The sequence below is a fragment of the Branchiostoma floridae genome, chromosome 13 (genome assembly GCF_000003815.2).
Source record: "Branchiostoma floridae strain S238N-H82 chromosome 13, Bfl_VNyyK, whole genome shotgun sequence".
In the NCBI taxonomy this organism is placed as follows: domain Eukaryota; kingdom Metazoa; phylum Chordata; class Leptocardii; order Amphioxiformes; family Branchiostomatidae; genus Branchiostoma; species Branchiostoma floridae.
Window position 1 is genome coordinate 7,250,325 of NC_049991.1, and position 16,749 is coordinate 7,267,073.

Below are 16,749 nucleotides of genomic sequence, written 5' to 3' on the forward strand. Positions count from 1 at the left end.
CAGGCCGATTTTAGCCTCTCATGAATAAACAAAGATGCAAACAAATTAATAAATGAATGACCCTTATTGTACATTAATGTGTTTTATTTCAGATCTTCCAAAACAAATAGTTGCATCAATGTTCGAGTTATTGTACACAGTTGTTTTGTGGGTCTTGTGTGTGTCCCGGTTCTGCAGTTCAGCATTTGAAATTCTAAGCACGCTGCAGGGCGGGGACATAAACAGGAAGTCGAAGGGGCCAAAAAAATTACTAAAATCTGCCAAGCAGGTCATTCTTAAGGAGGGGGGGGGGGCATCATAGGCTTAGGAGAGAAGAGAATTAAACGAACTAAAGTTTTTTCAACATTTGAGGTATAATGAATTACGATTTTTTTTGGCTCAATTGCAGGTATACCAGAACCAGAACCTTCAGGTGAACCCGAACCTTCAGGTGAACCCGAGCCCGAACCTGAATCAGAGCCCGAACCTTCCAGTCAACCCGAACCCGAGGGCGAACCAGAACCTTCAGGCGAACCCGAGCCCGAACCTGAATCAGAGCCCGAACCTTCCAGTGAACCAGAGCCCGAGGGCGAACCCGAACCTGAGGTCGAACCGGGGCAAGGTCTAGGTTAGAGCAGCTCATGCCGTTCTAGTTCTGCCTTTCTAGTGCAGCGTGTACCATTCTAGAATTAGCCGTTTATCAGACATAATTTTGAGGTCATGGAGTCAATAGAAAAGGCCACTTTAGCTTCGGGTAACTGGACAATACTTACAAAGACTATAAAAATCACCGTCTTTGAACTCTTGTTACTGCAGACAGTCCTCTGTGAGTGCACATTAAAATGGCATTCCAATCCAGAAGGGGGTGGTGTTTTCCAATAGATAATGTGTCAATGAATACATAATCAGCCGAATTATGTGGAATTCACCTTGGGACGAATGGCGCGATGTGTGTTTTGTAAAACGATATGACACTCACTAAACTCATGCAGACCCTACCCATGCATTCCCTATACGCATAGACACTTTGTTTGTCGTGCATAATTTCGGAATAAATAAGGATCACTAAGCACACTGAGAAGGCAAATTGCTCATAAGATAGCAAAGAGCACATAACAAGACGAGATTTCGTAGCGATCCTGAAATTAGTCTTGTAACCTTACCTAAAAGTTTTGCATTGGATTCAGCCATAGGATCAATTTGATTAGAGGGTACTTGGGGAGTTTAGTAGACGACTGAATGATTTTGAGACACGTGGAGCAACTGAGTACTTCATCGTATAAAAATCCTAAAATTAATATCTATCGTAAAATAACACTCCCGTGTGGAGTGGTATGCCCCTTTAATTACTTAATGTTACATATTTACAGTACAAAGACTAGACATAAATTTGCATTGTATTTGTTAATGTCATAAATCGCATCATCTAGGTTATTGGCGCTACCATCGCGGAGACAATTTTATCTATGGACCAATCAGTAATGGCGGAGCGTGGTACGGACGCTGGTACAGGTGTGGTGTTACTATTCCTGGAGGTAAGACAAAGCCTTTTTTAATCATTTAAAACAACAATTGTCTGTAAGAATCAAACAATAGTGCTCAGGGTAAAAAAATCGATATTGCTCACATTTTGCATACTATAGTACTTGGCCCACACCCCCTCAAAATATTTCTTTTCGGTCAAAAATCATTATTGCCAACATAACAGCCAAACTAAGTTGGGATTCATTTACATAGATTTTTACATGTCAACAACATGGAAATTTACCAATTGTAGGACCCATTCACCGCCAAATGCTTTATTGAAACGATCTACAGGGGGAGCTTATTACAGCGATGCCTAAACCTGTAGAAAATAGGTGTGCAGGTACACTTTAATTCATTGGCAGCCTTAAAACAATGCGATGCTTTTAGACTTGATAAGACTTGGGTTTTTTTACTCAACTTTGTAGAGCTGTAAATCTCAAAGTTTAAAGTATCTTTGATCGAAATTTACAACAAATATAGATACCTAGAATAGCTAGCTATCAAATGTATTCTTGCAAATGTGCAAAATATGAGCCAAATCAATTTTGTATCCTGAGCATTATGATCCTTACTATTGATCTTAAATATCTTGAACTTGTTATCACTGATTATATTAACTTCATATACTTAATTAAGTTAAAGTAATGCATGAGTGAAATGTTCTTGAAATTATGTTACTTTTCTCTGTTGTTTGTCTTAATCCCTACGAAGATACAGACGAGAATGGCTGGAGATGTGACTTTGATGCAGACCAGTGTAACACTGTGGTAACTTCTACAAGTTCATTTGGTTTTCGGTGGATTCGGCATTCCGGTAGAACCCCATCCTCGTCAACAGGGCCATCAGCAGACAATACAAATGGATTCCGTATGTCAAACATTCTTGAAAGAATATCGTTGCCTTAAAGGGTTTTAGATACGGTTGCCTTGTGACAATTCGTACCTTAAATTCTATATTCAATTAAAAATAGCCTTTTCATGTTTTCTAATGTGTCAGCTAACTGCAGAAATCTTATAAAGCACTACATAAACATTTAATGCTTTGAGGCATTTAGTTTTTCTAGATGAATCATATGTCGCTACAAGTCTTCGTGGTATTATGGCACAATGTGACATTTTTAAACTCAGAAATGCATGGTTAACTCTAGGCTTTATCTTTCATTTTACGTCTTCAACTTGCAGGGTTCTATATGTATACGGAGGCTAGTGGGAGTTTTAGCGGGGCAACATCAAATCTGATGTTGCCCATTACGCGCTCTGCACCCGACAATGTGCACTGCCTGCGGTGGTTCTACCACATGTATGGATCGAGCATGGGGACAATGAACGTCTATGTCATCCAACCTCATTATCCTGACATGTTAGTATTTACCAAGTCTGGAAACCAAGGAAATCGGTGGCTGCCAGCTTCCGTCACTATTTCCACCAATGCCAGTGTTTTTCAGGTGAGTGACAATATATATAAAAACAAGTCAACTAAAAAACATAGACAATTACGACCATGCAGTTATCAATTATCTTACCCGTTGTAATCTGATGCGAAGACTGTTTCACATATTATTAAGAAACATGATGGCCTTGTCTTCTGAGATGAAAATACAAATGTGTCACTATAATATGCTTTCTATCAGACTTTGAAAAACTAGGGGACATGTTTGAATACTTCCTTAATACGTACCATGATGGAAAGTGCAATGGACTTCTGAATTAATTTTGCTTTGTATATTAGTGTGAATGAACATATCATTTTGCAGATTCGGTTTGAAGGTGTTAGAGGGTCTGGTTACGAAAGTGACATGGCGATCGATGACATTGCCATAAGATCTGGGCACTGCTGTAAGATTTTTCCCTTGACTTTAATACTTTGTCTTGTTCATAAGGTGTTTTTGAAATGCTTAAATATTTTTATGGATTATATACCTTTGTAGATATTTTGTCATTTGTACGCAAAAGCTTTGTATGAATTTTTATTTTTTTTTGGCCTTATAGTCCAGGGTACTTGGGAAATGTTTAATTCCACTTCTTTGCTGACTATCTAGAATTATTTTCGATAAATATATTGTTCTGCTTTGAGTGAGAATGAGTATTGTCCTTTGTATTACCGCTTACCGATCCGTTGACCGGGTGTGGTCGTGGGGGCGCTTTGTCCTTTGTATGCAGAAGGCTAAAGTTCTTCTTCTCACCAAAATCCCTTTGTTCTAAACGTGTAGTCACCATTAGACCCATATCGGTATACATATGGTATATTTGCATTGATATTGGTGTACATAAAATCATATTTCAAGTGTTTTATTTCCTGTTTCAGCCACATGTGCTGCAAACCAGTTTGCCTGCTTGGAGGGAAGCTGCATTTCCTTCAACATGACGTGTGATGGTGATTCTGACTGCCCTGATGGAAGTGACGAGGCCATCTGTTATTACCCGTCAAGTACGTTATTTGATTTCAATGTTACATTATTTATGGCACATCTCTGGTAAATTAAGGCATGTGACACGGTTCTAGTTAGTTAAAAACACGTGTATTCTTTTAACTTTTTAACGCATGGTCGTATTGTAACGAAACTTCATACAGAGTTAGTACCATGCGGTACATATAAAATGCACATGTAATCTCAATTGCTGCACTGTAATTTTGGGTGACAGTGACACTGGCGAAGGATAGTGGATTCTATCCAAAACGACTGACCGTTTCAAAACCATATCCAGTTGCTTGAGTAACTACTTTTTGTCGTATCTTATTACCTGGATGTCTAACCTACATCGACGTATCTTGTGCAAGTCACCCTTCAACTTGTCCAAGTGGGCTAAAAATGGACAGTCCGAATGCCAGATCCATGTTCGATAGAAGCTCACATGCCGCAATTCACCCGAGATTGAGGTCTTCGTCAAAATACCATGATGTGTCTGTACAGACTTGTAACACGTTTGGCCAAGAAAATTGACAAATATTTTCGATTCATTATGTAAAACATTTCACAGCTATGAAATCATCATTGCAATTTCTAAAATACGATTCAATCTCAGTCTACAACTGGATAAAACAGAGATTTTGTGTGATCCTTACATATTCAACCTGTTGTTTTAGTTAGATGTATTTGCATAGAATTGGTTCTGCCACTGTTCATTCCAGTGACGTTGAAAAAGAGTGATAGATGTCACTCGAAACGCCCGGAAGTAAATCTACATTTATCCAGTTGTACAGATTGGATTGGATTTGACAATTGTTTACCTAGATGGCTTACCTTCATAAAAGCACCATTGCTATTACGTCTATATATTAAACACATTCCTCTAACTATGCTCCCAACTATTCATAAAATCTGAGTATTTTTTTCCATAAGCTGCCAAGACAAGTATGATTATGGCTATGTATCTGTGATACAGCATGTGATTAACAGTTCTTATCCTGTACATCACCTTCAGCACAACATAGCACACCATCACCGAGTACACCACCACCCAGCTTAGATTGCGGTAACCCTACTGTGCTGAGTACAAACTCTGGCAACTTTACATCGCCAGGTTACCCTAGCAACTACCCTAACAACGCCTACTGTTCCTGGCAGATAAATGTCAACACTAGCGAGGCGATCGCTATTCGGTAATACAGTATAATACCTTAAGGGAAAACATTAGCATCATTTTTTTGAAAGTATAAGGTCGTGGAACGTAATTTTAGTGTAACTACATGCGTTTTATTGAGCTACCATTTCTGATATACTTATACATACACCCGAGGTTGATGTTATCTGTTTTTTCTCTTCACATTTGCTTCAAGATTCAATACGTTTAACCTTGAGGGTGGAGGTGTCTGTCCTTATGACTACCTGGAAGTATATGACGGATCAAACACAACAGCACCACGTTTAGCCAGACTGTGCGGTTCATCTGCACCGACAATCTTCACAACCGGCAGACACGCCTTTGTGGTCTTCCGGACGGACGGGTCGGTGACAAGGTCGGGATTTTCCGCAAGTTTTAATGCAGAGAAAATAGGTACGTGTAGTAGGGTTAATAAATGAAATTATGTATTGATTTCTATTCAATTCTCATTTTTGCAAAAAAAATGTAGTAAAGTTTAAACTACAATATATCTTTGAGGACAAGTAAATGATTGCATGGCTTTTTCCAATTGAAGCAATGCCAAAGTTTTAACCGATTTGCAATTGTTCACAATTGTGTTATAATCTTAATACAATTGGATGCATATTAAATTTTTGGTCGATTTTACTTGCATACCATCATAAGTGCGCACGGATAAAATAAACTGAGTGAAAATGCATCTAATGCTAATACACTAACACAAAATGATAATGACCTTTTTTCCTTGCCCTTTACGGAAATTGTTTCATTAACTTTAAACTTTGCAGCAAGTCTTTAACGATTCGACCAATTTCACTGTTAGTCTATCCCCTTTTCTATTACGTGAGCTTAAACAACTTTATAAATATCGAATGGCTTACATGATAGTTTGTAAAATCAGTGCAAAATCTATTCCATACATGCTTGCAGCTTGTCCACATGACCAGTTCCAGTGTAACAGCTCGGAGTGTGTACCACTCTCAGCGAAATGTAACGGCCAGGGTGACTGTTTGGATCGGAGCGACGAAGAAAACTGCAGTGAGTAACTATCTAAATCTATTGCTTTTCCAAGCTAAGCTTATAGAAACTATCAGGCGGAGTATATATCCTCCAAGTTGCTGGGCTATACTCTTATTCATTATATATCCTCGGTTAGGCTGGATTAGTCTTGATTTTTTTGAGTATATATCCTCATATATTTGTGATTATTTGAAGAAAGTTTCTTAAAAATGCAAATACCAAGTCATGAAGGCTGCATTTTGATAAAACGAAAAGCTTGATTTTTGTGTTTTGAAGCCAAAAAAGGGGGAATAAAATGGATTTACCGTTATTATTTTGGCTTCTGTTGTTGATTACCTGACACTTAGTAACTGCCCATTGTTTCTCCTACACACCTGCAGCTTGTCAACCCGACCAGTTCCTTTGTGACACTTCTCGGTGTGCACCCGTCTCAGCAAAATGTAATCACCACCCTGACTGTCTGGATTGGAGTGACGAACTCAACTGCACCAGTTGTAAGTTCAGACAATTACAATTACTTAGATATTTTGATGAAATTTTGTTTAAACGTTCTAATATAAACATATTATAAAATAATAAGGGAAAATACGTTTTATTCCCTTTTTTCGACTTTAAGATAAAAATGAAGCTTTTAAGTCTAAAAAACGTAAAAAAAGTAAAATACGACAAAAATAATTAATGATTAACCTCTGATTGGAGACTAACCAGCTGTTTCCTCGTGACTTGAAGCCTTTAGTACCTTCTAGATCATCATGTATGGAATATTTAAGGGTCAATGACCCGCCCCGAGGTGTATATTGTGTCATAACGCCTTGTCCTTTGCTATAACCAACGAGTGAGCGAGTTTATGAGGTGGTTATAGCAAAGGACCAGGCGTTATGACACCATGTACACCGATGAACAGGCGAGTCATTAACGTTATTATCATATAGCCTACACAAACTTGCAAACTCCTGTATGACGCATAGATCCCTTGGTACTATACGTGTGAATTCCTTTGTCGAATTTCTAAAAATTCACATTTGTTCTCTGGTACATACATTTGTAAGGAGATTACAGATTGCATTTTGAAACCAAAATTTTCACAGAAAATATTCAAAACATTATCTTTGGCTTATTAGAACAACAAAACTCATTATCAATGTTAACAGAAGGAGCCATTCCCCCCTTGCAGTCTGTGCTTATTCCCTCTGCTCTGGCATATGTTTCGCTCCTTTTGGTTGGCCAATGCCCCTATATCCCTTACTTTCTTGTGTCTATCGCTCCTTCTGATTGGTCAGAATGAATCGACACCGGCACCGATTTGCATCGACAATGGTGCTGGTGTCGATGCAAATCGACACCGGTGCCGGTTTCGATTCATTCTGACCAATCAGAGGAGCGATACACACCTGTCTGGCCGGAATCTCTGTGTTACGGCGTCATAACCAACGTGGAACGGGGCCTTCTGATTGGTCCGCGACGCTTGGCTATATTATAATTTCATTTATACCATACCTGATTTGCCATTGGTTCTCTTTCATCTTGCAAAGACCAAGATGAGGATGGCTGGAGTTGCGACTTTGAATCAGATCAGTGTAACTCCACAACAACTGCCACTGGACGTTTTCGATGGATTCGACACTCTGGCGGTACTGCATCTTCTCTAACAGGACCGTCAGCAGACCATACAGATGGATCCGGTGTGTGGACCAAAAAATTACTTTCAAGTTTAAGAAAGGACATTATCTGCCATAATTTTATCAACGGAAAGTGTAATGAAATACCACAGATTTTTGTCAATTGTCATCATGGCCACGTTGTGTCAGCTTACTTGAGGTTTTTAATTTCTAACCTCTTCAATCTGCAGGCTTTTATATGTACACGGAGGCTAGTGGAAGTTCTCCTGGTGCAACGGCCAATCTAACTTTACCAGTCAGTCGCTCTGACGGTCAGCATTGCCTGCGGTGGTTCTACCACATGTATGGGTGGAGCATGGGAACACTGAACGTCTATGTCATCCAACCCCAGTATACTGACATGCTAGTGTGGAATATATCTGGAAGCCAGGGGAATCAGTGGCTGCCAGCTTCGGTCACTATCTCCACAAATGCTAGCGTTTTTCAGGTGAGTGACAATGTGTTCTTAAATAGCAAATATAACTTTGGAAAAAAAGGGAATTGATATTTACCGCCTTACATTTATCTAAGTTGACAGTTACTAAAGTAACTGGAAATAATTATACTGTCACTCGAGTATATCGAAATGCTACTTGCAGGATGTCTAACCTTGATCAATGCTTTAAACCATTGCGATTATATATGTATAGACTGTTCCCTCATCACACAGTTATCTTGAGCGGGGCATAGAAGCATGTCGGATGATTATTATCATACATTATACCAAATTACTTTATTTTATGTATGTTTACTATATTTTCTGTATGTTTCATATTGCAATTAGCCCTCGGGCAAGAACTTGCAAATAAACCAAATATATAAAACGCCTGAAATAGAACCGGCATTGAAATAGAACAAGTGCCGTTATCAAAAGTATAATGCAAATGTTTCTTCCATATGTGCGAACATTTGATTTAACAGATTCGCTTCGAAGGTGAAAGAGGAACTAACTTTGCAAGTGACATGGCGATAGACGACATTGCTGTACGACCTGGTCCCTGTTGTAAGTTTTACATATTCTTTCTACTATTATTCTGTAGTGTTTTAGAATAATACAAAATGCATCTAATTTCCTAGCGGATTATAAAACTTCATTTTTAACCTGCTAATATCAAAAGCTAATTCTATGCTTCTTCTTTTCAAGGCGATACAAACTTTGATAACCGAGAAATTATATATATCACGGGTATCTTCTATTAAAAATGTATGGAAGCTTACTTAAGTGTGGTGTGGTAATAGCTAATTCACCTGCGGTCATAGCGCCAGAACATGTAAAGTAGCTTATTTTGTCTTTGTTATTATAGATTTAATTACTTTTAATACATCTATTTTATCTCTTTAACTGTTTCAGCCACATGTGCTGCAAACCAGTTTACCTGCTGGGAGGGAAGCTGTATTTCCTTTAACTTGACGTGTGATGGAAATTCTGACTGCTCTGATGGAAGTGATGAAGTCGTCTGTAACTCAAGTAAGTGTTACTGATTATTTGTTGGACAATAAGTGCAACGTTCTGTCAATTAAGATGTTTTAGCAGTGACGTGTTTTTTGGATGCAAGGTGCAAATTCAATAGAACCTTAAGAAAATACACATCGTCATTAGCTAAAATTTTTAGCATCTGACTTTTAGCAAAGATCGCCAATTAAAAAAAGTATCATTTGATTTTCAGCACAGACCACAACACCACAAGCAACCACAACCTTCAAAATAACCTCACCACCGCCCAGTGTAAAATGTAGTAACCCTGCTGTACTGACGGGATTCTCTGGCAACTTTACATCCCCGGGTTACCCTGGCAACTACCCTAACAACGCCCGCTGTTCATGGCTGATAACTGTCAGCTCTAACAAAGTTGTGGTCATCAGGTGGGACTAATTTCCTGTATTTTGGCATGTGTGCACCGTCAGTTTTGAATTTTTCGTTTCTGATCGTAACTCAGACCGGGGGTGGGGTGTTGGCTTTTGAGGCCCCTCATGCCAACTTTCATCATGTCGCATAAAGCCAGAACGGCTTACCCTAGACTAGAGCCACCAGTTTTAGTGAGTTTTCCTAAAATCTAGTAGGAAGAAATTTCAAAAGTATGACAAATTTTTAAGTTTTTTTCGTGATGTCATTTTAACCGTTTGTTTTTAGGCATTTTGACGAAAACTGCTAATTTCGGTTCTAATAGAGTATTTTTAGAGCTAATGATGTAAAGCTAGAGATGGGCACTGCAAGACATAGAAAAATGTCTAAAGGTTTAATTCACAAGGATTTCAGACGCTATGGACACAGGACTAAATTTTTAGAAAGTTAATTTCGATGCAATCGTTCAGGCCACGTTTATCCTGGGTAATATACACCTATTAGCAACTTGATTCTATATCCGTCACTAATGAGTTATTGATAACTTTAGGCCTGCAACACACTTATTCTTACAAGTCAAATATGTATACATATTTTTCGTGCTTGTACATAGTGGCCGTCTAATGATATGATGAGGAAAAATTGAATTCTTGCAGATTTATAGCGTTTGACTTGGAATATCAAGGCTCTTGTAATTACGACTCCCTTACTGTGCATGATGGGCCAAACGCTGCCGCTCCTGTGCTCGCCACCCTTTGTGGTACATCTGCTAGACCAGTCGCCACCTCCGGGAACAACGCCTTCCTACTCTTCACTACTGATGGCTCAGTGACGGAGTCAGGATTTTTTGCAACCTTCACTGCTGAGAATCCCCCAAGTAAGTGCAACACACCATGCTCCTATGAAACGTGAAATGTAAAAAAAAACCGCAATTCCGCAAACGCATTTTCCTAGACACGTAAATGATGTTTTTACCAACCATTCCATCTCCAGTGACTAAATAATGTTTCTCTGCACATTATATAAACAGGTATTTCAATGTAACATGTAATATCCTATTACACTGACACAGCCTGGTATATCTATTTTCAGCTACATGCTCTCCCGATGAGTTCACCTGTTGGGATGGAAATTGTATAAACATGACTCTCACCTGTGACAGCGCCAGGGACTGTGCTGATGGAAGCGATGAAATAAATTGTGGTTAGTTCTAGCTTTTTTTTATTTATCACATTCCCTAGATAGATGCTATGTAAAAATTTTAATTTTTGTTGTTTGATTTGTTAGAAAAATAAAGTATACATTTATATGCTTACACGTACAAGTGCTGATTCAAAGACACCTCCTGACAATACTAATACTAACTACAATTAATTGCTGGAACAAAGAAAATTAATTAGTTAGGGTTAGCTATATAGGGTTGTGTCTCGGTCAAGATGTGGGTAATAATTGTGTAAACATGCATGGATATGAAACGATGGCCGACAACAAGTTCCTGATGTTAATGATTAAATAAGATCATATGTTCCGGTGCACATTAACAGTACAGACACACAAAACATCGCCGACTATCCCAAAGAATCGCCCGCTGAAACGAAAAGACATGTCCTTGCCGAAAACGCCATTAAGAGGTCGCGGACTCGTTTTCCGATCATTTTACGCTCAATGTAAAAGGTGTATTACAACAATGATGAAGTCCGCCATGGTCAGGCCTTTACCTATTGATGGAATAAAACTTTTGATGGTTCTCTCGAAAGGCTGTATAAATGATGGGTAAATAAAAAACGATCTGAATCGCTTTTCTTACTGATTTAAAAAAAGGCGATAATTACCTGTATTTCACATCATTCCTTATGCCCTATATGTTAACTTGTGAACATTGGCCCTACTTTTGTCTTTATAGATATGCCATAAAAAAGACGCCCGTGCTCTTCAGGTCTACAATGATTAGTTTAACCAATAAGACGCCATTCCAATTTGAAATGCAAAACAATATCATAATGACATAAATATTATTTGTAGACACTATATTGTCGAAAATCATTCAAATATTCTCTTTAATTTCTATCTGTTCTGAAAGGCTGTCAATATTTTCTTTTCTATCTGTTCTTTGTTGCATGGCAGCTACTGTTGGTTCGAAGTGCGGTGTTCCAGCCATACAGCCGACCTTCCCCGTCGCCCGTATCGTCGGCGGTAACGCTGCCCGGCCGGGTAGCTGGCCCTGGCAGGCTTACTTGTTACGTTACGGGTCCTTCCAATGCGGGGGGAACCTCATCCATCCCCTCTGGGTCCTGACCGCTGCCCACTGTGTGGAATATGAGTAAGTACGGACTATGACGACCGAAGGAAAAACTTAATGTCATTTGTAATACGGTTGAAATTAGCATAATACAGTAAATTTAGAATGAGAGTAAAAACGCTGACTTAAACACACACACTCACACACACACACACACACACACACACACACACACACACACACACACACACACAAATGCTCGTGCACATACCTGTATGTTAAGCATCAGCTAAAGGTACCGTGTTCTGCACATACCCCCAAAGAAAACAATATATTGTGAGGTTGAGGTTTGTTTAAGAAAAGCTATACAAGGTTGAAGTAATGATCTCATGTCGTTTAATACAGCAGTATACATGTAAGGCCTACATCCATTCATTTCAGTCTATCGCCCGGCGGATACAACGTCATTCTTGGCAAGTACCACAAATACATCACCGACCCAACAGAACAACGATTAGCTGTCTCCCAGGTGAGGTTTATATCTACCGACACAACTAAAAAGAACATCCTTTACTTCCTTTACCATCCAGACATCAAAAAATGTCATCATTAGCCCCACTCGAAAAATGCCGAAACTCATCATTAGCCCCACTCGAAAAATGCCGAAACTCATCATTAGCCCCACTTGATTGTATTACTGTTATTTAGGCTAGCTCTTATTGTTTTAGAATTAAATAAGAATGTCAAATTTCAGTCTATATTCATTATCTGCATATGCTTAATATTTACTAACTTACTTTAGTAATTAGGATGATAAGTTTGTTTCTTCTTTCTTTGCCATACATTGTACCGTGTACGATTGTTGCGCAATAAAGTTCTTCTTCTTCATATCTCCTTGCCGGCAAAATACATCTCGGATGGTAAGCTGAATGTTTTGCCGAATTCCTTTGTCTATTGTCGCATTTCCAAACCGAGGACCAGTCGGACTATTTTTGGAAACGAAGAATAGAAATGAATACGTAATAGTCCAGGAGGAGGTACCTGAAATGTGGTTTAGTAGCTCACCCCGTACTTATTTAATTGATTACCATAGAATGATCAGGAGGCATCACGCCATAATTAATAATAAGTACGGGTTGGGCTACCAAACCACATTTCTAGGCCTCTTCTGCGAATCTCCTCTTGGACTATAAAATTATACAGTCAAAAGTAATGTCCACGACATTTCTTTTAACGTCTTGTGTAGTTTGGTGTCTTTAATGACATACTTGTCGTTCCCGAAAGCTGCCTGACCCCCGGTTTGGAAGTGTAACGCTGGTCTAATAAGTCATATTTTACAGATTATCAGTCACGGTGAATACAGCACTCACCCGACCAATAAGGACCTGGCCCTACTGAAGCTTGCCCAGCCGGTGACACTGAACCAGTACGTGTGGCCTGTCTGCCTTGTCTCGGGCCCTGGAGACGATCCTCCCGAGGGAACCCGCTGCGTCATAACGGGATGGGGAACTACCCAAGGCTAGTAATTTACAATCCAATGCCTTTAGAATACCCTCATTCAACCGATACATTTTTACGACGAATTCTTTTGGACTCCATTTTTGTTTTTCCTATCAGCATATTTCTATGTTGGATCTTTTCGTACTTAAATCGGTATATTCTGTTTCATCAATCTATTTTGACAAGTTTGAGTGTCAGTAAATAATGCTCATTATCAAAATTATTGACGAAAGTGAGGAGAAATTGTATTTTGCTCAACAAATTTATCATTTCCCATTTATTTGAACAATCTCTTTGTCTTATAAGTTTATAAACAATAATATTGATGCTACAATAATGCTGATAGCATGATCATGCTAGATGGGAAGAAAAGATAGAATTATGTAATGAATAAGGATTCCATTACCTGATTATGCACGATAGGTCTATACCTCTGGTCTATTTTCTTCACAAAGATCTTTTTGTTGGAACTTTTAGTATCTTCTGTCGTAATATTGTCCCTAAATCTTTTATAAATACTTAACTAGTTTTTGGCAATGCATACCTGTTAAGTGCAGAGGATAATAATTCATGTAAAATAAAGCAAGAAAAAGTCTTGTACTATGTCAGAAATATTGCTTCATTTAGTGCTTCTCTACGCAACTATAACTTGCCATAATAGCAATGATTCTATACTCCTGTTATTGAAGTGACGCAAACATGTATGTATCTTTTGATTTGTTATCTGAATATATGTCTGTGCTGTATACGTATGTTTCATTGGAACCCTGGAAGACTAGAGGGCTGAGGGGTATCGCAATAAAGGAATAAAGAAATTGAAAAAAAAAATCTTGACATCACGTACGTACTGCGTAATATTCTGGGGTCCAAATGGACCAGTTACAAGCGTTTAAGTTATAAGATTATTCAGCAATGAGCAAAGCTTGGTGAAAATTTGTCAGACGTTGTTAATGTATATTGCATTGTACATGTTTATATGAGACATTACTACATTGTCCTTTGGGCATGAATGCATATTTTGACAGCAAGTGGCCACATTCCTTATTGCATTAATATAATATATACAGACATTAACAAGAGAAACTTAACGCAACCATGGTAAAGCATTAATCTTCTCACTCCTTGTAAACAGGTACTGGAAACGATGACGTCCTGAAACAAGCCCGTGTCCCATTGGTCAGCAATGATAAGTGCGACAACGCCCCTCTGTTAGCAGGAAAGATCACTGAGTTTATGATGTGCGCAGGTTACTACGACAGCGGTGGCCATGATACCTGTAGTGTAAGTTGAAAGATTCAGTGATTCTGTTCTGTCATTCATTATACCAGGGACCTAGCGTAAGAAAAAAAAGCACTGCCGTACCATACATACAATTCTAATGTACAGGTTTACACAAAATATGTTACACCACGAGATTAACTGCACTCTATAAAGATTATGATATCCAATGTTCATCCCCATGTGACAAAATAGGAAATCGAAAAGAGTCATTTCCAGTGTGAGTGGTTCAAACCCTACAGTCCTCCGCATATGGGGCAATTGCTGTCGTACTGGGGTCACATTAGTAAGCACCGAATGGCTGCAGCCGCTCAGACCCTTGCAATTTAGGCCCACCTCCTCACAATTCAGGCCCTGGTTGAGAAATACTTGATTAAAGCGAGAGTAGTCGGCCCACCCAATAACAATGCTTATCCCGTCTTAGCTTATGTGCATTTGTTCGTTATTTCAGGGTGACTCTGGCGGCCCCCTCGTCTGTTCAGCGGGAGGACGGTGGACCCTGTACGGTGTTACCAGCTGGGGGGAGGGGTGCGCTCAGCCCACCTATCCTGGAGTGTACGCCCGAGTCAGCTCTATGCTCGACTGGATCCACCAGACTATGGACAACAATTGAAACAATAACTCAGATGGTTCTTCCTTTACAGAATCGAATTGATACTTTACCTTACATCATAGTTATAGAATCTTTGAGAGCGTACATTCCATTCACTTATTCATAATTTAGGTATGGTTCAGGTTAATTCAATCATATAAGATTATGCCTGAAAAAAAGTTAATTTTCCGCCTGCAGCTGTTAGAAGCTGCATATGCGCATTCGAACGTTACTTTTCACTTACCAACATTACTCTATATAACAATAGTGCTATATTACATAATCTGATATTAATAACTAACTTTTATGCATAGAATCATTGAATGACGTCAATCTCTGTATCGGCCAAACAAATCTTGCCATCCTAGAAATTACGCTAACGTGAAGCTTTCATGCTGGTAGTCAGCAATATCAATGTTAGCAAGCTAAAAATGAACAAAAGAATTACTCGAATGATCAAGAATTTATACTAAATGACCACAATCGCAGACCGCAAAAACCATCATCTCTTATATATAATAAAGTAGACTTTGCATTATAAAACGTGACGTGCAACTCACCTGAAGTGCACTACCATAAATGATAGGGATCAAAGCTGGCAGTTGCACCACGAGAACCAGAATTGGCTTCCGTGTACATATAACGCCCTGCACTGCACTAACATACATTTGTTACAATCTCACTCACTTTTGCTCAACTCTTTAACATTTTGGCACCATTTGTGGGAGTTATATGGGAACTTGTCCCTTGGCGTCGCCATGATGGAGGGTGGATATAGGAACAAGCTTGAAAAAGTGCGTGGCGACCCTTGACGTAGTCTAATTATCTAACTAGCCTTAGTCTTGTTTTATTTTGAGAAAACTTACTGTTTTACACAATTTTCTTGGGGAGGATACATCGAAATTTTCACGTCATGGAGTACTGCAAGCCCATATTAATTTAATAATATTGATGACGCCCCAAAGTGCATCGAATGTGAGCCGTTTAAGAAAAAAATGTAATATTGCAATGAGATTACTGGCGATTATTCGAAACTACCGTACACACAAGATTCGTTACATCGGCGTTGCTTTTAGATAATAAACACCGTTTAAAATGATAAAGATTATCCAACTTATAGTGTGCTCGTTACTGCCTCAACCCACCCTTTTCAGTTTTTAATGTACGAATTATTCCTTTGACAACAATTCTACATTGAACTTTGTCATAACTACTAACAAAGTCGAGCGGCTTTACGATATGGAACGCGGTGTGCTTCTAAAAAAACTACCTACCTCATGTTGGAGTTGTAAATCACCGTGACCGCCCTCGCCAAGGCGTTCACACACCACACACAGTGTGCAATGCAGCGAAAAAGTTGTACGTGAAATGTCATAGTTCCCAATGCGGTACGTTTGATTAAACCTACCTATGATGGACAGTACCAAAATCATTTTTAACAGAGCCCACAGCAAGAATCACAAGCAGATTGTGTAAATACATAGCAGGGTACACGAAACAATAACAACGAGAAAGTAATTTGTAATGTGCCA

At 38.9% G+C, this 16,749-nt stretch overlaps 1 protein-coding gene across 1 annotated transcript in view; it reads left to right on the plus strand.

Annotated features, from left to right (window-relative positions):
• The window catches only part of LOC118429408, a 45,321-nt gene extending 29,788 nt beyond the window's left edge, over nt 1-15,533 (plus strand). Inside the window, exons 23-44 of the mRNA XM_035839889.1 lie at nt 389-607; nt 1,410-1,514; nt 2,218-2,373; nt 2,688-2,950; nt 3,260-3,341; nt 3,811-3,933; nt 4,929-5,106; nt 5,284-5,501; nt 6,018-6,125; nt 6,488-6,601; nt 7,640-7,789; nt 7,957-8,213; nt 8,687-8,768; nt 9,117-9,233; nt 9,433-9,628; nt 10,265-10,485; nt 10,701-10,811; nt 11,733-11,928; nt 12,289-12,376; nt 13,188-13,365; nt 14,480-14,628; nt 15,077-15,533. Coding sequence (XP_035695782.1) covers nt 389-607; nt 1,410-1,514; nt 2,218-2,373; nt 2,688-2,950; nt 3,260-3,341; nt 3,811-3,933; nt 4,929-5,106; nt 5,284-5,501; nt 6,018-6,125; nt 6,488-6,601; nt 7,640-7,789; nt 7,957-8,213; nt 8,687-8,768; nt 9,117-9,233; nt 9,433-9,628; nt 10,265-10,485; nt 10,701-10,811; nt 11,733-11,928; nt 12,289-12,376; nt 13,188-13,365; nt 14,480-14,628; nt 15,077-15,238 — 3,473 coding nt within the window. The 3' untranslated portion in view covers nt 15,239-15,533. The remainder of the gene's footprint in view (nt 1-388; nt 608-1,409; nt 1,515-2,217; nt 2,374-2,687; nt 2,951-3,259; nt 3,342-3,810; nt 3,934-4,928; nt 5,107-5,283; nt 5,502-6,017; nt 6,126-6,487; nt 6,602-7,639; nt 7,790-7,956; nt 8,214-8,686; nt 8,769-9,116; nt 9,234-9,432; nt 9,629-10,264; nt 10,486-10,700; nt 10,812-11,732; nt 11,929-12,288; nt 12,377-13,187; nt 13,366-14,479; nt 14,629-15,076) is intronic.
• Nucleotides 15,534-16,749: the final 1,216 nt, after the last annotated feature.